The following is a 22,294-nucleotide window of genomic DNA, read 5'->3' on the forward strand; positions in this document are numbered from 1 at the left end:
ACGAACATGTTCATTTTCCGACCTTAGTACAATAGCGGAAGATGAAGGAAGCTTCTTTAAAAAAAGTATTTCAATTTTTGTTAACTTTCATACCTAGGAATTTGTTTGTGTTATGATAATTGTATATTATTATTGGATTAAAAATAAAATTATGATTTAATAAGTGATTTTAGAATGGCTGAAATGATAAAATAACTTATTTCTAATTTTTTATGCGATAAAGTAAAACTATTTATAAGCAATTTTGCTCAAATTCTAGTAAAAAATTTCAATTCTTCTAAAATTAAATTCAAATCAAAGAATTGAAACTGAAATATTTTAATTATAAATTTATTGTATGTCAATTTCATTAATATAAATTCATAAATTAATACATTAAATAAAATCTCATCAAATTTGTTACTGTAACTGAAAAGCTTAATTTTTTATATCTATGTATTATAAAAAATAAAAATACTATAAATATAATTATTCAAAAATGTTGACTTCAAGATTAATTTTCCAATAAATTACCCTTCCCAGTCCATCTTTCTTTTAAATTTACTTTCAACCCTAAATCTCTTAATGCAGCTTTTATATCATTCTCTAATGTTTCACCATGAGTATTAACAGCTTTTGTTAAAACACTCTCAACACCGTGTTCAATAAATTCCTTTGCTTCAATTGTATTTCTAACAGACATATTTCTTATAGCCCAAGATCCTTGTTGCTGAACATTTAAACTTTCAGGATAAGCTTTCATTGCATCGACGATAACAACTGGTGCACCACAATCAAAAAATACTCCAGCGTTTGAGGGACTTCTTAATGATAAGGCAGAAATGCAAGCTAGTCCGGCAATTACAACTGCTTGGGAATTCTGAAAAATTGTTATTGATTAATTAACAAAATTTTTCATCTTCTGAAAAATGGAATTACAAAAATACTTCATATGAGTGATTCTTTACTCAGTGGTCACTTTTTATTCCACTCTCCCTTATTTAATAACATTAAAAATTATTTAGCGCGCACCAAACGTGAAGAGAGAAGATGTAACCCACCCTTACCCCATTACTAAAGAATAATTTTCACTTCTTCTACATGTTTCGAAATTATATAAAAAAATTTTTAGGATGTCAAGTATTGTTAATATAGTATGTAATCAAGTATTGTTAAATATAGTAATTGACCTTTTGAAAACCACCTTAAACAGCATAGTTCTAAAGGAAAAATAAAAGAAGGTACTTTCTGATGAAAACATACTCTAAACGTGATTCACAAACAATCTTGCAATATAAAGAGTCCGGATAAAAGGGAAAACTTACTTTCAGTCTACTAATTGCTGAAACAATAAGAGGAGCACTTCCGGCAGTTACAATACGTGCTTTAACATTATCATTTCCAGCGAGAGCTTTCATCAATTTCAGAGATTGAACATTCAGTTTCTCAACATCAGGGTGGTCAATCATCACATCCAAAAGAATTTTTAGACCACCTGCATTATCAACAACTTCACAAAATTCATTTCTTACTAATAAAGTTGCAAGGGTGAGCATTATATCTCCAGTAATAGATTTATCTAATTTGAATCCTGCGTAAACAAAATCATTAAATTATTATAATATTTAAAAAATTTAATCATAAAAATGTACACAAACCTGTTAAAAATTTGTAGGTAATTCTACAAATATTTATAATAATAAACTGAATACAATATAACTTAATATAATAAACAAATTTATAATAACTAAACATTTTTTCTATGTATTTTCAATAAATGTATAAAATTCTGAAAAAATGACACCTTAATAACAAAAAAATATTAATTTTTCAATAAGATATTTAAGAAAAATCCTATTTTCAGTGACTTGACTAATTTTTGTATATCTTTCAAAGAAATTAACTTTTTTTAACTTTCATAGACTCATTTTAATCTTATTTTTTTGTAGAATTGATATTCCTTACAAGATTTTATCTACATACATTTTTTTATAAAATGCAAGTGACGAAAGTTGAAAGAAAAAATTATAAAAATTTTGAAGGGACTTTTACAACTAAAAAATAATTTTTAAAAATCAAATATAATGCAAAACTTTATTCAAAGTTTAAACATTTTTTTGAAATAACGGATTTTACTAATTCCTTTTAGGCATCTTAATAGTAATTATAATTTTTCCAATTTTTTTGACGCAACTTTGATCACTTGCATTTACCTAGTAGAAATTTTTAAGAACACTTTTTTCAAAATCCTGACGTGATGGGAGGTTTTCGATTCCCGTTAGTTGTTATTTTGCTAATATATTACTCAGTGTTTTTTGGGATCGCTGATTACGAATCCGATGTCCGAATTTAAAAATTCAAATTGGCGGATCCAATATGGTTACCACATTTTTTTAAAAATTCAACGTATTGGCTTGAAAATCATTATTCGGGGTTTTCTAGGGTGGCTGATTTCGAATCCCGAGTAATGAATTTCAAGCTAATCTGTTGATTCGTAAGTAATGACCTTAAAACAGGGTGTCTAACAAGGATTGAGAAAAAAATTCCCTGACTTTTTCCCTGACTTTTAACTAATTTTATTTTTGCTTTCTTGCGACAAAAATATGGTAACTGACATATTTAAGGTACTACTACACTTTAGAAGGCTCTTAAAAGACCAAATTTTAAAAAAAATTTCTCAGATCTTTTATTATAAATATTAAAAAAACTTTTTTGCCTATATTAGTACATATTTGGAGAATAAAAATAATAGTTTGTTTTTAATTTTTATTTAATATCATAATCTGCAGACAGCATTCAGATCGAAACACCAAAAAGTTAGTTGTCCAATTGCGGACAGTTTATCTCAAGATTGACAAATCGGAAACAAAAAATCCAAATTGCTTTTTAAAAAGGAAGGTGTCTTGCATAGAAATCTACCACCAATAATGAAAAATCGACTAAAATAAAAAAATAGCAGATGTTTCAATAATTTGTTTAAAAATACACTATGTTTTTCAGTATTTTTCTAGTCTGCAAAAATGTTTTTTTTAATTTTTTGACCATTTTCTGGTAAATTGTCACACAGGACATGCTAACAAACAAAACGAGTTATCATTTATTAAAATCGGTTCAGTAGATTCAGAGATAAACTGTCCGCAATTTGAGAAAAACGCGTTTAAACTTATATGTATCGTTAGAGGCCATCCATAAATTACCTAAAATTCTTTTGCAAATTGAAACCCCACCATTTTTTTGATGTCAGACACTGTTACATACATTAGCACCAATGTTTCTAGTGGTCGTAACAAAAAGCTGGACCCCACCATCCCCTTAAAGACTTACTTAATTTGTCAATGACTTTTTACATTAATTGAATATTTTTTGAAAAATTTACTTTTATTTTTTACAATTGGTTATAAATACTTTAGGATGTGTTTTCTGAAGTCATAAGGAGTTAAAAAATACAATAAAAAAAATAAAATTTTTTTAAATTCTAAAGTGTAGTAGTACCTTAACAATAAATTAATATCTAATGATAGAAACAAAACGATAATAAAAATCTTGTAAGTTTTGTTAAATTAAATAAAATTTTTATTCACAAAAAATTTAAATTTTTGTATAAATTTTTAGAAATTTCCCTGACTTTCAATGAAATTTCTGCCCTTCCCTGACTTTTCCCTGACCAAAAAAATTCCCTGACTTCCCTGACCGTTAGACACCCTGTAAAACCCACGGAGTATCAAATTAACAAAATAACAAGTAACGAGAAACTGACGAAGACAAATCGGTCCATCTACCTCACACGAAGGTTAACATAAAGTTAACATTAAGACAGGTGGTCGAGGCAAATGCGAGTAGGAGAAACCTTTTTTAGAGTTTTAGAAAAACCAAAATTGATATCGGTGGAGATTTGTGTTGTCGGCGGAATTTTTTTCAATAAACTGCGTTGTCAAGGAAAAACTAAAATTTTTTTGAAAAAACGTTTTCTCATCCTAACTTCTACATTATTCGACTTAATTAATGTCCGCACAGAAAGTCTTTGCCCCTCAGAATTTGTTAACTTTGCAAACTTATATCTCTTTTAAATTTTATTTTTTAATTTTGGAATAAACAGTTAATAAAGCGTAGTTTATCTGTGCAAATAAATGTATGCTATTCTTAACTGGAAAAAATTTTGTTCCTAATTTGTAATCAAATATGTATAAAAATGTCCCTTAAAAATGATACTTTATAAAATGTATGTACTTTCACTAGTCCCTGTGATGTTATTAACAATGAAAAAAATTTACAAAACATATAACAGATTTGTTAATAATTAACCATTATAAAGAAGTTTAAAAAATCCTAAAATTATGTTAATTATCGTTGTAATGAGCATTTTTATGCTAATGTGCTATCTGGCTTTAGAATGAAGATACAGCTTTGCGACAAATTGTAAAATATCCAGTACAACGCAACATTCAAAAATATTTAAGCTAAAAAGTTGTTAATTAATAATTTCAATTTTTAAGAAAAACGGCATTTTTTGGATTGAATATTGAATTGAAAAAAAATGTCAGAAAAAATTTAGTGCCACTTGCTGCTCGGAAACATGGCTCACCAGTAAACTATACCTGGGCTTTGGGAGTCAGGGATGTATAATGGAATATTGCAGTAGGTGAAGCCCCTTTAACATAAAAATACTTACGACTATTCAGATTTTCCATGAAACATCCCTGAGTTTTAAGGCCTACAAAGGTTTGGTCTTAAAATTTTATAACTTTTTTTTTAAAGTAAGATACGAACTTGAGCTTTTCAGTAGCTTCATATTTTATAGAAATCTGTTAAGTGACAACTTTTTCAAAAAAATTTTTTCTTTAAATTTTGAATTGTAAAATATGTAAAAATAAAAAAAATTTAATCAAATTAATGTAGAAATGACTTTTTTATGTTAAAAAGTGAAAAATATTTACAATAGTTGTCTTTAGAAAATTACAAATGACTAAAAAACCGTAAAAAGGGAATAGCGCTCTGACAGACCGGAGGTAGCACTGAGCGTGATTTTTCGGCACATAGCACTTTAAAGGTTAAGTCACAAATAAAAATGTATACCTACTTGATAATAATCCAGTTAAAACATTCAGAGAACTTTTGGCAATAGAAGTAGCATGTTCATGTGCTTTTCCAAATTCATGTCTCACATCATCATCTAGTACCAAAACTCTTAAAACGCTACAAACATTTTTCACTTCAGACCCTGTTACATTTTCATTAATTAGTATCTTCATCAATTTCTCATTAATATTTGTACTAAATATATTTTGTCTATTAATTTCGTGTTGAATACAACATGTTTTAATCCATTTTAATAAGCACTGGAGTGTCTCGGTATCATTCGTTGTATTTAAAATTCTGTAAAATAATAGTTAATTATAAATATGAACAATTTTCAGTGATTTTGACAAAAGGCTTTAAACGTTAGTTTAGTTATTATGCATGATTTACAGTAAATTGTCTTTAAAAAAGGTTTGAAATTTCTCTCTTATCAGAATTACGATAAGACTGTCGACTTCTAACGGAAATCAAACGAAATCTGATCAGTACAAATTTGGTCTGTTTTTTAATTTGAAAATCCGTCAACATATTACACTTCTGCTGTAACGATGGTCTATATATTAATATATAGAGCAATAGAATACGTCACACACAGCCATCGTAGTCGCGTTCAGCGCGAAGGCAAAAAGAGAGTAACGACCGCGCACGAAACTTGCGTTGCCTGCCTCCGCTCCACCCACCACTCGCTCTCCTTGCGTTGCGACAGAGCGAACCTACACGGAGAAAAAAATCAGGGCTTTGTGGTACGGAGGTAGTTCGTACTTTTTTCGCAGGAGCGTCTTTCTTGCCATGGAGTATGAATTCATACGTTTTCAGTGCGAGAGACCTCTAGACTAAAATACCACGTTATAGTAGGGCTATAATTGTACGAACGCGTGCTAGGTTCGTAGCGACGCCACGCGAATAAAGCATGCACCATCAAGGTGCTATATTTCCACGAGTTCCGTCCTATTTCGGCAAGGAGCGTCTTGCAAATACGCTCTTGAACGCTCTCTTTGAAAACCGGCTACAGAACACGTGTTTTGATCAGATCTGGTTTTGATTCATTTTATTAATTTCACGATTAAGGGGATCCCACTTATCGACATTGCAGATCTAAAATAATTAAAAATGTGCAACGACCGTTTCTTGGAAAATATAAGATATTATTACCTATAAATTTGGAAAACTCATTTTTTATCATGAATACACAGGATGAGTATTTTATTTGTTTTAATTATTTGAAAAAAATTATTGTTAGAAAGTTAAATATGGGCAGTTTCCCTGTAACAAATCTTTGACTACTAGTTCAAACTGCAACGACCATTTCTCGAAAACAACGAAACAAAATAATTTTTCCATTTGGGAAATTTAATTTTGTAGGAAAATACGGAGGATGAGACTCATTTGCCATTCAGGAATAAATAAAAACTTTATTTTTTGTAAAGTGTGTATGTGACAGCTGTTCGGTGGCACTTGATATTTAATTTACTAGCATTAATTTTTCTTTAACAATTTGAACAAAATAAATGTCTCACATTGTGTGTCTTTCATCACTAATGAATTTCTACTCGAAAAGAAAACATTATATTTTATTGTTGTTAATTTAAAGCTAAAAATAATCAAAATTTGTCAGTTTTGGAACCTTTGGCGCCATCTCTTGGTTCTATGAACAACTAAAAGCTGTCACATGTGTACTTCTTGTTGTAAATTGCTATACAAAACAGTTTACATAAATTAAAGTTTTTTATTGTTGTTTTCATATGTAATGAATCTTATTATGTGTATTTTTTTATTAAAATTAAGTTTGCTAAATGGAAAAATTATTTTGTTTTGTTTTTTTCAAGAAAAGGTCGTTGCAGTTTGGGCTCTTGGAAACTGACCATATTTAATTTTCTAACAATATATTTTTTTTAATAATTACAACAAATAAAATACTCATCCTATGTATTTATAATAAAAAATGACTTTCACAAATTTATAGGTCATAATTCCTTATATTTTACAAGAAACGGTCGTTGCAGATTTTTAACTATTTTTGATCTGCATTGTCGGTATGTGGGGGTTTGTGCCTTTTGTATAAATAGTTGTTTAACAAAATAATCGTTTACTGGTTTAAAAGTAAGTTAATCATTGAAATTTTGTAATTGATTAACAATAAATTTGTATAATGATATTAATGTTAAAAGTGCTTTTTATATCAACAAATTTTTGTTGCCACTGTGTAATCTTGTTGTGATATTTATTGTATTAACATTTATATATTATCAATATTATTTTGTTATTGTCAACCCTCCGTTACACACCTTATAAATGATTACAACATTACACACGTTTAGAGGGAATTCTTTACCACATTGTAAAATAAGCGACATTACAATATAAACGAAGGAATCAACAAAAATTTAATTTTAACACAAACTTACAAATATGTAGTAAATTATTCTAAATTATAAAATTAATAAAATTAATTTTTGGTTTCAAAAATAAAAATGAAAAAGCAAAAAAATAAATAATAATAAATAATAATAATAATTAATAAGCATAAAAATCATTAAACAATTCATTTTAATTATATTTATAATATAATTTTGTCATTAACCAACAGTGGAACAAAAAATCTTTTGAAAACTTGATTTTTTTACTTAACATAACCTCACTTTTTCGAGTTTTTTCTGGCTTTGAAGCTTCATAATTAAATATTAATTATGTTTAAACTAAATGTTTTTTTAGAAATGTGTTGAGGAGGAAATTTTCGAAAGGTATAGAAACTGATTTTATATAGAAATAAGGAAAACAAAAGTTATTTAAAAAATGCTGAAACCGTAGAGGGAATCCCTCCCTAGGTGTGTGACGGAGGGTTAAACTTATACAATTTATTTCTTTTTCCTTCTTACTTTTTTCTCTTTGCTTTATTTTACTTTTCTTTGCATAGGATTAAATCAATGAACAATGAATTGTAATAACGACGAAAGTATGAGTGAAGAGTATTCTCCAATTGTGTCCCCTACAGATACACAACATTCATATGGTTTGGGTATGCTATTATTTTTAAGGACAGTTAAAACCGCTCTGAAAAAAATTTATATAAATAAATTTTATCCACAAGTTGGTTGACTATCCTTTTAAATATAGTGTTCGTAATAAGAAAATCTTTGACATTATAATTAACCTTTAATTTAATGACACTATTAAGCTTATTTATTTCTTCTATATATTTATTGTAGATCACACGTTTAATGCAACATTGACAGTTCAAAATGAAATAATTGTAGTAGATAACAATAACGGCAGCCTTTTTCAACAACATTCAGAAAAAAACTCTGGCACTAATACAATCGAGATTGGTATGAAAATTAATAAGTAACAGTAAAATTTCTACAATTGACATATTTAATATTTCTAATCCAATTTTCTCTTTAAGGGGATGTCAAAGTCGATTGGATTTTTGCATTGAGCTTCAATGGGAAAATCGCATCGACTTTGACATCCCCTTAAGAAGTGTCAAATCCAAGGCTTGAAAATTATGCTTATCAGGTTTTGTCTCAGTCAGGTGAAGGCAATTTTTTAATTGAAGCCTATGATTACGAATCAATTAGCAATAACAGACAACTTTTATTGGAAACCAAAAAGCAAACCTATTTCTCTATTTACAAAGTATCGAAAAATTTAATATATCACGAAATTTACCGCACAAATTCATATTCGTAAGTATGTAAAAACATTCAAAAATATATGTAATACAAAAAGATGTATAATTTCTATTGTGACTTAAATTTTTTGTATTAACATGCTTTTTTCTCTTTCTCCCATAGAATAACTGCAGACAGACTTGAATTCCTAGCCGAAAGTGTCTCCGAACTTTTTCCGCGTTACTTAAAGGAAACGTTTTATTCCAGAAGTAATCGTAAAATTGATGCTCATGGAACTCTTCAAACCTGCTACGCAAAATTGAGAGAGAAAGCAATTGCGATAAATATTATAAAAACATCAAGAAGTCGAAAAATTGTGGACGATGGTACTTTATTTGTATAAACATTTTCTTTTTTTGATTTTATCTCTTCTTACATTTGTTTATTTGTATTTATCTATTTTAGACGAAAGGCTTAGTGAAGCATTCGCAGAGTTACAAGTACCAGTGAATATAATTGACGACGAATATAAGCAAAAGTGGACAAATACAGCAATTCAAGAAAAAAAATTATTTTTCTCGAAATCGGATTTTGTGAAAATTTTTCAGACATTTCCAGTATTACGGAATCCACTAGGCTACACATAGGTGAGTTTTAATTTATTGTTTAATTTATTATTAACCACAGCAAATTTTAATAATTTCCATTAATATTAAATATACTTTGAAGATACAGGAAGATTTTTGTACTGGTTTCAAGAAGTCCTCAAATACATTTGAGGAAAACTGGCCAAATACTGCAAAGAAGATCATCAAATTGGCTAAATCGAAAAGAGACCAAAATATTAAAAACATTTTAAAAGAATACAAAAATTCAACTGAAGGTATGTTTTTCTTGTAATTTAAAAATAATAAACACTTCTGGATTTCATAATGATAATTTACACTACTTTTCAGAAATAGATAACAACGTCGCATTACTATTACTGCCTCTGTTATTTAAGAAAATAACAAAATTAACGAACAAGTCAAGTTACGGAAAAGTCTGGAATCCTGAAAAAACTGAAGTTTCGAGTTGCTTCGTTTACCACGTAAAGGTATAATTATATATTCATATCCTATCAAGTGCAATAAAATATTGAAAGGGATAGTTTCTTTTTTAGATTGGCAAATGTTAGTCTAATTTAATATTTTGTTGTTATAAGAGACCAAACTTTTGTTTAAAATTCAAGAGGGTAGTATTTTTATACAATTTCACAGAGTTGCCGCAGGTCAGGAAAGTCAGGGATTTTTTGTAAAAGTACTGGAAAAAATTGAGTTTTTAAAATTCATGAGAAAACTCTGAATTTTAATGTTTTTTTTTCTTTGCCTCGTAAACTATGAAATTATTACGAATTTTAATACAAAACCTTCAATTTTTTCTATTTCTAACAATAACTTCTTTTTAAATATCGTAATTTTTCAAAAAGTGTCAAAATTATGACTTATAAATTATTTAATGAATAACTTTTATAATTTCTATAATAAAAGTTATTTCTTAATAACTCTTATAATATATATAAATAAATAATATTAGATTGATAGAAGAATTTTAGTTAAAAATACTAAAAAAAATTGAATTTTTAGAAAGTTACAAACCATACCAGAAATTTAAAATATTTTCAAAAATTGTAAAAATTCTTCGCAGAATTTCAATTATTTTTAAAAATTCTTGGCAAAATTTCACAGGAATTCAATTATTTACAAATTTTTTAATAAATTTCTTCGAAAAAATTCAATTATTTTTATAAGCAATAAAATTTTCAAAGGAATTCAATTATTTAAAATACATAATTTCATAAAATTTTTTGAAAAATATCAATTATTTAAAAATATTTTTATAAAATTCGTCGCAAGAATTCAATTATTTAAAAAAAGTTGAATAAAGTTCTTTTCAAGAATTCAATTATTTTTATAAATAATAAAATTCTTCAAGGAAATTCAATAATTTTTATAAACATAAATAAAATTCGTAGACAGAATTAAATTATTTTGAAAAGTAATAAAATTCTTTTCCAATATCCAATTAGTTTAGAAAAATTTACATTAATTATTTTTGATACAATTTTAATCAAATTTCTCGAAAAATGTAATTATTCTTTAAAATTTTATTAAAATTTGTCAAAAGAATTCAATTATTCAAAAATTTGTTGGTAAAATTTTGTATGAAAATTAAATTTTAACAAACATTCAATTACTTATTTTTAATTTAAATAATTGAATTCTTCTAGAATTTTCTAATAAAAATTGATTTAAAAATGAATTATATTATTATTTATTATTTATGAAAATAATTGAATTATTGCAACGAATTTTATTAAATTAAATTATAATTAAATTATTATTCAAAATTTTATGGTGATTTAAATTATTATAAAACATGAAGAAAGCGATCACTCGGAGTGATCGCCTTCTTCATTTTTTATAATAATATTCTTATAAGTTGTTGAATTCGAAATTTTTCAATATTTTAATTCCTATGGAGAAATAATAATGATTAAATATTTATTTAAAAAAGAAGTTATTGATGTTTTCGAATAATTTTACAATTAAAGAAATTTGTAAATAAATGTAATAGAACCTTTTTTTGAGTATCTAATAATTTTTAGAGTGAATCAGAATTTTCTTTAGGGTCAGAGTAAAAGTAGAAATTTTGTCTGGAAATCAGGGAAAAATAAAATTAAATATTTGTGGCAACATTGATTTCATAAATTGGACAACAGTTACATTTTTTGACAACAGACAAATGTCCAGAATTTTGAATATTTATATCTAAAATCCTTGGCCAATTTTTTTTCTTTTATTTTTTAAATAAAGTTTTTAGAAAATCGAATTATTTTCATATTTTAATCCTTTTTAAATTCGAAATTTTCTTAAATTCAATTTTTTTAAACATTAATTTTCTGTAATACAAATTAAGTAAAACAATTTTTGCGCCTTAAAACTTTTCTTAATCTTATTTCTTTTACCAATTTAATAATTTTTCAGATTCAATTTTTGTAATAAATTTTAATTTTTAATTTTCTTAATTGTTTTGCAGGAGAAAGAAAACATCGGAAACATTTTAAAGGAAATTCATCAGAAAATTGACCTTTTACACACTGAGCATAAATTAGTTCTACAACCATACGTTGTAATTCATGGAACAAGTATAAATACTATAACAGCGGCATATGTTGTCATCGGTAGTCACACTTACCAAGTAGCGACTCCTGCTAAAGCAGTTGATATATGTTTCCAATCCGTTAAAGTTCTTGAAAAAGAATTTTCACATATTTGCAATCATGTGTGGCAATTTCTTGAGAGAGAGGTTTTTAAATTCAATGTTCCCAATATTCTTGGTACAGTTGCTCAAGTGATAAACCAATTGCATCAAGTTTAGTGAACTGAATTGCGTTCGTTTCTGTTTTAAATTTTGTTTAATTTATTACGATGTTTTATTTATTTGGTTTCGTAAATATGTTTTATTTTTATTAATGTATAACATGAAAAAATGGCTCAAAGAGTTGTTTAATGTTGTGACTTCGTTCTGGTTACGTGCGTTATATTTTGCTTGCGTCGTACCTTGCTTTGTAAAACAAAATACTCATTCATTCGCAGCAATGGATTTCACTCATGTTCCTAATATTAAAAGGGAGAATTTAAGTAAAGAGATTTTAAAATTAACGCTTTTTTATATAATTTGTCACATATTTCTCGAAAGGATGTAGATTTAATAATAAATATGTTCAGTAGTTTCATTTTTGAACAATTTATTCCATTCGTTAAAAATGAACTAGAAAATCAGGTTAAGCCGATATCGAATGCGGCATCTTATTCGAAAACACAATTTGTTTTAGAAAATGTCAAAGATTTAGACCAGCAAGTTTCAACTGAACATTTAAGGTTCAAATTGTACGAAGAAAACTGCATGTATATTCCTCCACAACTTTTTCAAATTGAACAAGAGTGTCATTATAGTACCAATGACGATCAAACAGTTCGTGTTGAAATGAAACCTGTATATGGAGCATACGTTTCTTTAAAGGACACCTTGCAGACGACTCTCTCAATTCCAGGTGTACTTCAATCCATTTTCACTTACATGGATGACTTAAGTAAAGAAGAAAAGTACGTGTCAAATGTTTTATAAGCTGATCTATGGGCGAAGAAATATAAAAAATTTGGTAAGAATGTATTGCCTCTTTATTTATATTTCGACGAATTCGAGACGCGAAATCCTTTGGGAAGCCACGCTGGAGAAGAAAAAATGGGAGGAGCATACATTTCTCTTGCTTGTTTACCTCCTCACATGTCTGCCAAGTTAAGAAATGTATTTGTGTCTTCAATTTTTAAATCGAAATATATGAAACAATTTACAAATGAACAGCTATTTCGAAAAACCATAGAAGATCTTCATTTGGTTGCTACTGAGGGCGTAGAAATAAATATTGGAGGCAAAATTCATCATCTTTTTTTCCGCTTAATTCAAATATTAGGAGATAATATGGGACAAAACAGAATTTGCGGATTTTCTTTAAGTTTTACAGCAAATTACTTTTGTCGAATGTGTTCCGCTTCTATGGCAGAATGCAAAGAAATGATCGAAGAAAATGAAAAACTTTTAAGAACAACTGAATCTTATTTAGAGGATTTAAAAAAAACAACTTTGAAAAAACGGGAATTAAAGAACAGTGTATTTTTAACGAATTAGAGGATTTTGACATTAATGAAAATATTTCCGGAGATGTAATGCACGATGGCCCAGAAGGAATTATTAACTACACACTCTCAAAAATAGTAGATGGATTAATTGCAGACAAATTGATAACTTTGGATTTACTAAACAAGAAGATTGAAACATTTCCATATAATGATTTAGAGAAACAAAACAAGCCAAGACTTTTGTATTATTCTGTGGGGAAAAAAGGAGGAAGAAAAATAAAAATCAAACAGTCTGCGTCAGAAATTACGTGCTTAACCAGATATCTGGGATTAATGATTGGCGATTTGATTCCGGCTGATAATCGTTACTGGAAGCTATATATTTGCTTAAGAGAAATTGTTGACATTCTAATGTCTCCGATAATAGATAAAGGCCAAATTCAAATTCTGAATATTCTTATAATGAAACACAATATGCAGTACTTGAAACTGTTCGGAAAATTAAAGCCTAAAATGCATATATGGCTTCACTATCCGAGGCTGATAATGTTAAATGGTCCTGTTGTACACTATTCATCAATGAAATTTGAGAGGAAAAATAAAGAAGCAAAAGAATATGCTCTGGGAACTACATCGAACGTAAACCTGCCACTTACTATTGCAATAAGACATCAATTAAAAATGTGCTACACATTACAATTTTGCCCTCCTATTCTGGGTGATATGGTACTTGGACCGATAGTTAATACGAGTGCTCAGAATCATTTAAAAAATTTGATACCGAATTTGTCAAGTAATGTAAAAGTTATGACTTTGAAAAATGTAGAAATACTCGGAAGTAACTTTTCAGAAGGAACTGTATTTGTGACTAGAATAGCTGAAAACGGTCCGCAATTCGGCATGCTTAAAACTGTATTTTATGTCAACGATAAAACTATTTACTTCGAAACAAGCGAATTTAAAACGATTTACTTTAATCATCAGTACCACGCGTATAATGTACAATCTGATCCAAGTAAATCGAATTTATTGATAAATGCTGAGCTTATACCGAGAATAACACCATGCCTACTATGCACAAAAAAGGGTAACGAATTTGTAGCTACAAGATACAAATTATGAAATTATAAAACTGTATAAAATTTTCCAAGAATACAAATTTTCCAAAATGTTTTTTCACTCAAAATTAATTTATTCCGAATTTAAATTTCAATTATTTCAAACGTTAATCAATTAAAAAGGCAATTATCCCTATTATATTCAATTTAAAACTTCAATTAATTCAAATTTTAATGAATTTGTATTCAATTTTTGTAATAAATTTATAAAATTACTCCCAGGAATTTAATTACTTTAAAATTCTGAAAAGAATTAAGTTATTTTCATAAGTAATAAAACTCTTCGAAGGATTATCAATTATTTTAATACAATTTTAAATAAATTCCTCAAAAAATTCAATTATTCTTAAAAATTTTATTAAAGTTCTTCTAAAAATTTCAATTATTTAAAAGAAATTTTGATGAAATTCGATTCAAAAAGAACTTTCTTATAAGAAGTGAATTTTCGAAATTATTCAATTATGCAATAAACTATTTTTTTAATTGTTATAAACCTGTAATACCTAATATTTAAACTACTATTTTGAAAAAATTATTAATTTTGTTATTTTTTTAAACAATGGTAAAAATTTTGAATAATTTTATTTGAAAAATAAGAATTAAAAAAAATAAGAAAAATAATACTTATTTAACAAAAATTATATAACTTTTGACTGTAATTTTAATTTAAATGAAGAAAATTAGCCTTTTAAATATTGTACCTAATAGAAATTTTTTAAAAACTTAAATTCCAGTAAATAATTTAAAAAGATTCAACTAAATTTCTAACTATTTGGATATTTTGTCATATTTTATTGAAATAAATTTTATATTTTAAAGAATTTCGAATTAAATTTAGAAAATAATTTAACTTCGCCAAAATTTAGAATTAAAGTTACTAACAGGATAGAAGAAAAAATAAATAGTTTTGATGAAAATTAGAAAAAAGTCGGAGAAATAAAATAAAATACAGAATCAAATTTTTTTGGCTCTTGTGAATCATCTAAAACGAGCTACTCTTTTAAAATTAATTATTCAGTTCGAAGCCTGACATTTCAATGATTAAAAATTTCAATTACTTACTTTAGATGTTAATCAATTAAAAATTTAAATATTTAAAATTTTATCCAATGAAAAATTCAGTTTTTTCTAATTTAATATTAATAGTTAATTAAAATTTTTTCTCCTACTCAAATTTAAAGTTTAATAATTCAGTCGGAAAAAAAACAGAATTTTGTTCTTAATATACCCGAAGTTAAGGACATTTCTGTACAAAGTAGGACAAAATATTTTTTAGGTGTAGAAATCAAAAATTTATTAAGTTAGAAAACTTATAAAAATTAAATTTTTTGAAAGTTAAAACAAAATTATCAAAATGCATTACATTTTTTATTTGCTGCTTTATCATATACTATATTTTTATTAATAATGAAATTCGTCAGTCTTGTTTCACACTTTATAGTTTATTTATTAAGAAACATTTTAAAGAAGCTTTAAAAGTTGGACTTTATATTAGAGTTGGTGTTCTGAACCCCGTTTTCACGAGAGCGTATTTGCAAGACGCTCCTTGCCGAAATAGGACGGAACTCGTGGAAATATAGCACCTTGATGGTGCATGCTTTATTCGCGTGGCGTCGCTACGAACGTAGCACGCGTTCGTACAACTAAAGCCCTTCTAAAGTAGTATTGTAGTCCAGAGGTCTCTCGCACTGGAAACGTATGAATTCATACTCCATGGGCAAGAAAGGCGCTCCTGCGAAAAAAGTACGAACTACCTCCGTACCACAAAGCCCTGATTTTTTTCTCCGTGTATACATATACTTCGCTACACGATCCCAAATCGTCAGATAGTCTACGGACTTGGCTCGAGGTGCTCTTCGGACCTATAGGTACGATCTCACCTATGGGCATTAGACTGAGGTAGAGAAGCATCTCTGTGAGAAAAGTGCTGTACAGAGTTTATAGTCTCGTCCGAGCAGTCAAGCTGAACGGACGTATCTTGTAATAGTGAGCTTGCGCAGTTGGCCTTTCTGGCATTTACCCCTTCTCTTTTGTTTTCTTTATTATTACTACAGTTCGCGTTGTTTTGTTGATTTCTTTTTTACAAGTGTTTTATTTTCGTTCTATTTCTGTGTTGTGCTTTTTGTGCCACCCACTCCTCCCATGGAGGGAGAAGTAGTGGGGGATAACCCACATCAAGAAAACACCTGCCACCGCGACGACACCCGCTGGCAGCGGCACCACAGGGCAGGAAGTGGATACCAAGGCAACCCCTTCCGACTGGTCAGAGCTGCAGGTTGACGTCGAAGGAGAGGGAAGCGGCAACGTATTCACACACCCCGGGAACGCGAAAAAAACCCAAAGGTAAGAGCAAACGCACCTCGCGGAAAGGGGGGAAGGATGACGGTGCAGGTAGCATCCCCCTTCCCTCCTCTTCTGACGAGGATAGCATAATTAGTGGTGTTGGAAATGGGCACGCTGCGAAGAGAGTGAGGACAAACGCACCCCATGTCGACGGGGGTCGACCCTGAACCCCTCCTTCACCTTAGAGACACCCCGCACTCGTGCAGCGATGACCGAGAGCGCAATGAAATCCTATTGTTTGAGTGAGGCAAGTGGCATCACTCGACAACAGATGGGTGTCATCATGGGGAGGATGAGGGAGCTTGTTGGGATAATTTCTGAACTCCTGCTACAGAACTCATTCTTGGAGGGGCGCGTCTGCGAGTTGAAGAGTGACGCGCGGAAGCCTATGCCCATGAGCGCGGCGGGCGCTCTTCCGTAATCTACTACGCCAACATCACCGCGTACACCGCAAAATGTGGTGGTGACGGTGGTGGGGGTAGCGTACCGGTGCCGCGATCTAGAATGGAAGGTAGCGCGCGCACATTAGGCATGGCACGCACCCCCACTCTCAACCCCGCGGCGATGGTAGAGAAACCAACCGCAGTGCTCACCTGTGAAGGTGAGTTCACAACGGTGACGAGCCGCAAAGAGAAAGGCAACAGGGGTGCTGAGAAGCACCTCGAAAGGAACACAATTAAGCCTCTCCCTCCCGCGGTTCTTATAACCCCTGGCCCCTCCCTAGCTAACGCGACGAGTGACGAGGTGAAGAAAATCCTCGTGTCCACCATTAACCCCATCAAGAAGGGTGTACAGATGTGCGGCCTGCGGAGAATGGGTGCGGCGAGTTTCATTATTAAAACAAAAACACAGGAGGACGCCGCGAGGATTCTCAGCAGCCCAGCGCTAACTGGGAAAGATCTGGCATCCGCCCTCCTTGAAAAGCGGAACCCAGAGGTGATTGTGCCGGGTGTAGAGACTGGCAGCTCTCCAACTGTACATACTTCTATAGCACATTACCACCAACAGTGTTCGAAAGGGAAGCACACGCAATGTTCCACCTGCGCCAGACCTCCAAAGGGTCAAGCGGAGTGACAATGCATTGCAAAAAAAAGCAATGTCCCACCCGCACTAGACCTTCAAAGGGTCAAGCGAAGTAGAACCATGCTTAAAAAAGCGAAGTGTGCTGTACAAGAGCGGCTCTCCTACCTGCCTCGGTCCCCGTCTCAGTCCAATTTGCCTCGTTTTGTTATGTTTCTTGTTCTGATTTCTACCTGTTCACTTACTTTCCTTGTTTACTTTATTTCTTTACTATTTTGTTCGATTTGCCAGTTCACTTTGTTTACTTTGTACAGTTGTTTCATACGACACTCATTAATTTATTTAATTATTTATTTTGTCATTCAATCATACTTCTTTTTTACCTACCACAACATCTGGTGAGCGGAGCTTAGCTCGGAGACGGAACCTCCATGAGGTTCCCGCTGGATACTTCGTCGCCCCCCTCCCTCTTAAAAACTGCGGATTTTGACAGGGCGAGGGACGGTGATGCTAACCGTCTCCTCCCGGGTAGGGCGCTCGGTCTTCAAATCGTCATTTTGGCTTTACAGCCTTACAACGACAATTTTTCCATCCCCGCTCCCCTCCGGAGCAACGGTATTGAGGAGGTTCGCCAAATCAACGCCGTTTCTCTATGTCGTGTAGTAATTTCTCTAGGAAGTAGATTGCTTTTTAACATTGGGATTATAGCTCTTATGGGCCAAGGTATCCCAGCCGACCTTGTCGTGCCAATCGCAATTCTGTAGAGTTTATGTTTAAATGAATTTCTAATGTTATACTACAGTATTTCTTTTAACAATAAACGAATGTTAAGTTAATGTTCTTACCTATTTTTATATTCACACTTATTGTATTCTTACATCTCTTCCTTTTATTATTGTTTAACATTTTCTTTTGATTTACTTTCGAAGGTTTAAATTTGGACTTGTTATTGACTACACTTCTCCTTGAATTCACAGCAGAAATCATAATTACGTAATGCTCAATCTAATATTCACTAATTATCAGTTAAAGAAACTACAATAGGTACCCGGACTCCATACGGTGAGCGAATACCAAGTACCCATTACCAAAACTGCTCGTGGAAAATTATACAATACGTATACTAAAATTAAGAAGTTCTTGAGAAAACAATCGTTTGATGATAAAGATGAAGTTGGCTCTTCAAAACCAAAACAAAGTACAAAAACTGCAGAACTTTTTCAAAAAGTTTATAAACTACGTACAATTACTCCGATGAGTCCTCTCTTACTGCAATTATGGTCAGAGACGTTTCTGATTAGAGATTAAAATTGATTTTGACGTGACCTTACAATTAGAAAAAGAATTAAATCATAATATATTTTTGTAACATATATAAACCCAATAGAAAAATTAATTATGCTAAAATAACTGTCCATCAACGTGATATTTCGACGAAATTACGTCTAAACAATTCTGGATATTTTTTGGAATTTCAATACTTCTAATATTACTCTACAGCATGCACAAATACAGCCAGCCCTTGAATACAATTCAAAGAGAAAAATAGTCACCTTAGTCAATTAAAGATTCAAAACAAGTCAATAAAGTTGTTTATTTCATTGAGTTCATTGACATTCAGCACGTCGAGCTGTAGATCGTTATCAGGTACCAAGAAGTACATTAAATGACAGAATTAGTGCAATAAGAAAGAAAAAGAGGTTACTTTTAAGCCAGTTATGGGACATTTAAAAAAAACTTTTTCATCTGAACATAAAGAAATATTGTCAGAACATTGCAAAGATTTGGCAAAGAGGCTAATGCATTTAAACAAACAAGCATTCCTGAAATTAACCTTTCAAGTAGCTGAAAATTTTAAATTACCTTATCAGTTCAATACAGAAAAGAAGTATGCGGGAAAGGATTTTTATTATTCTTTCATGAAAAAACAGCAATTTATCCTTGAGGACTTCTGAAGGCCTTGAGTATTTGAAGAAATAGTTTGATTTTACACCTTCTAAAATATTAAATTGCGACGAGATTGGAGTTAGTATTGTTCATAAGCATGGTAAAGTTTTAGCTACAAAAAACCAACGACAAGTTGAAAAATTTACATCGGTAGAGCGTGGAAAAAATGTGACTGTACTTATTTCAATAAACGCTGGAGGGCAGTTCATAACACTCTTTTTCGTGTTCCCACGTTCACGAATAAATAATCTACTCTTGATAAGTGCACCGAATGAAAGTGTAGGTGAAGCTCAACCAAATAGCTGGATGAGTGCCGAACTATTTTTGAAATGGATGAAGCACTTCGTAAAAATTCAAATCCCACAGAAAAAGATCTAGTGCTTCTGATCCTGGATGGACATTCCAGCCATAAATACTTGGGTGTCATTGAATATACTAAAAAAACCATTTACATGTGTTGAGCATTCCTTCTTATACGACACATAAGTTGCAACCGCTTGTTCGAACTTTCATGAAGCCTTTTAAATCTGCTTATATTGATGCGTGTGATTTGTGGATGAGATCTAACCCAAGCATAAGAATCCCTTAGTACGAAATTGTAAGGTTTGCTTCTGTTTGTAATAAAGTTCCTCAAATGGACATTAGCATTTCTGGTTTTCGCTTTACTGGCATTCACTGATTCGCTGATCCTGGCATTTAAAATTTATTGGTTCAGATGTTACTAATTTTACAGAAAGTCAATATTCAGAGTCAACATCATTGCTTCCATCTTCTTAACTGCCAAAACCAAATTCTGGAGAGCCAGAACTAACAATATTAGCTACTCTACCGCAGGTTTGGGTAAGTAAGATATCTCAGGTCTGTTACTACTTATCACGTGGTTCTATAAAATTAAAGTGACATCGACGTTTGTTTTGTTTTTATCGTTTTTTGTGATTAAAAGAATCATACATATAAATGAATCGAGGTTGTAGACCTTTAAATAATAAATTATGAGAGGAATTAGAATATACCAAAAAAATTTTAGAAAACGGTAGATGTGGTGCTTATTGTACAGTACTTTTCAATTATGCCTTCCAAGTTTGAACGTCACAGCAACAATTTGAAGTTTAATGTCACTTACAATGCTTCTTGTTTTCTCAGGAGTTTCTTTTGCAAAGTCTATGATAACAGGGCGACAAAAACGTGATGATGAAGGTAATGGATTTTACCAAATAATATTGCTATTCTCCTTATTGCTTTATCCAGAAGAACCATCAAAACCCCTTTTGCTAATGAATTTGATCCATTCCACATTCTCTAAATAATTTTATAGTCTTTCTGCGTTTGCTTTTATCTGAAGAAATTTCAAATTCCTTTCTGCGTTTTTCTCCTCTTTTAATATTTTTTGCAAGAATAATAATAACGTAGAAACTAGTGTCATAAAGTCGACAACTGAGTCTATTTTATGGTACGTTTTGCTTTTTTATTTTCACTTTTCCAGGATTTGATAATGGCACCTTCTCCTCTTCACAAACTTGGCAATCCACGTCTAACATCTTCGCATGAGCTGGCTTCTGCTTCACACCAACCATCTCGCGGTCGATCAGGAATAGTAAAAGAAATTTGGACTGGTCGAATAAAAAAGTAGGCTTTTCCAACAATCCATCGCCGCCCTAGCAGAGGCTGAATTCCTTGATCTTCCTCTCACAACATCAACACCATCAACTTCTTCGATAAAAGACAATATAACTCGTGGGCATGCCAATTTGCTAACTCAGTAGGTTGAAAATATCTAATTTATCTCAGATAACTCTGGTACAAGAATAACTTCCATTGTGAACCTAGATTTCCAATTTCTTCACTCCCCCATTCCTCCACAACCTGGAATCTAGCCAATGACTTTTTAGTCTCCACCATACTTCGCTCAAAAGGGAATAAAGTATTTATTTCAACATCCCTTGTTAGCAAAAAAGAATTCGCTTATGACGTTAAGCTTGACCCTTCTCTGCATATCATCAGCTCTAAACACTTACCCGAAATACTAGATAACATCATCTCAATTCGTAGGAGAACTCTAAATCCAAAGGAAATGTCAGGACAAATCTTTTACACTTTTATTATCGAATGCGAGAAGTATCATCCCAAGAGACCGGAACTTGAAACTCTATTATGGACCTACAATCCAGATATCGACTGTATAACAAAAACCTGGTTATCCGCACCCTTGCACTTTGAAATTACAATATTTATTACCATCAGACAGGATCGACCTGACGGTAGAGGTGGGTTTCATGATACTTATACGCAGGGAAATTCCTTTTCGTATTACAAACTACACCACTCTTTAACTGACAAATCTGCAATCTGGAAAACGTACACGGAAAAAATTCCGGGACATTAGATGCGCCGAGGACAGTGTCAACAGCAGTACATTTCATTTTGCACGTCTGAGGTGCCATTTCGAGATATCAGACGTACATAATGCACGTCAGATACTCCAAACTGGCACAGATGGCGTGCAAAATAAATGTAGAAG

At 30.8% G+C, this 22,294-nt stretch overlaps 2 protein-coding genes across 4 annotated transcripts in view; one reads left to right on the plus strand and one right to left on the minus strand.

Annotated features, from left to right (window-relative positions):
* Positions 1-422: 422 nt before the first annotated feature.
* The window catches only part of LOC122499688 (armadillo repeat-containing protein 6 homolog), a 41,828-nt gene continuing 19,956 nt past the window's right edge, over positions 423-22,294 (minus strand). Inside the window, exons 3-5 of the mRNA XM_043608162.1 lie at positions 5,057-5,352; positions 1,305-1,570; positions 423-859 (exon numbers count right to left, since the gene is read on the minus strand). Of these exons, the coding sequence (XP_043464097.1) occupies positions 494-859; positions 1,305-1,570; positions 5,057-5,352 (928 nt within the window). The 3' untranslated portion in view covers positions 423-493. The remainder of the gene's footprint in view (positions 860-1,304; positions 1,571-5,056; positions 5,353-22,294) is intronic.
* On the plus strand, positions 7,132-14,590 carry LOC122499689. 3 transcript variants are annotated; one of them, XM_043608163.1, is made up of 8 exons: positions 7,132-7,155; positions 8,262-8,381; positions 8,572-8,741; positions 8,850-9,052; positions 9,132-9,313; positions 9,396-9,549; positions 9,623-9,762; positions 11,745-14,590. In XM_043608163.1, the coding sequence occupies exon 8, from the start codon at positions 13,436-13,438 to the stop codon at positions 14,468-14,470; it is 1,035 nt and encodes a 344-aa protein (XP_043464098.1). In that variant the 5' UTR covers positions 7,132-7,155; positions 8,262-8,381; positions 8,572-8,741; positions 8,850-9,052; positions 9,132-9,313; positions 9,396-9,549; positions 9,623-9,762; positions 11,745-13,435; the 3' UTR covers positions 14,471-14,590. The 3 variants fall into 3 exon arrangements, with proteins under 3 accessions (XP_043464098.1, XP_043464099.1, XP_043464102.1); XM_043608164.1 differs by lacking the exon at positions 7,132-7,155 and having other exon boundaries at positions 8,010-8,381; positions 8,584-8,741; XM_043608167.1 differs by lacking the exons at positions 7,132-7,155; positions 8,572-8,741 and having other exon boundaries at positions 8,010-8,381; positions 8,934-9,052.

The sequence above is a fragment of the Leptopilina heterotoma genome, unplaced genomic scaffold (assembly GCF_015476425.1).
Source record: "Leptopilina heterotoma isolate Lh14 unplaced genomic scaffold, ASM1547642v1 Lhet_172, whole genome shotgun sequence".
In the NCBI taxonomy this organism is placed as follows: Eukaryota; Metazoa; Arthropoda; class Insecta; order Hymenoptera; family Figitidae; genus Leptopilina; species Leptopilina heterotoma.

Excerpts from the sequence above, each read along its gene's own strand:
- LOC122499689 (XM_043608163.1), top strand. The coding sequence starts at position 13,436 with ATGCACGATGGCCCAGAAGGAATTATTAACTACACACTCTCAAAAATA.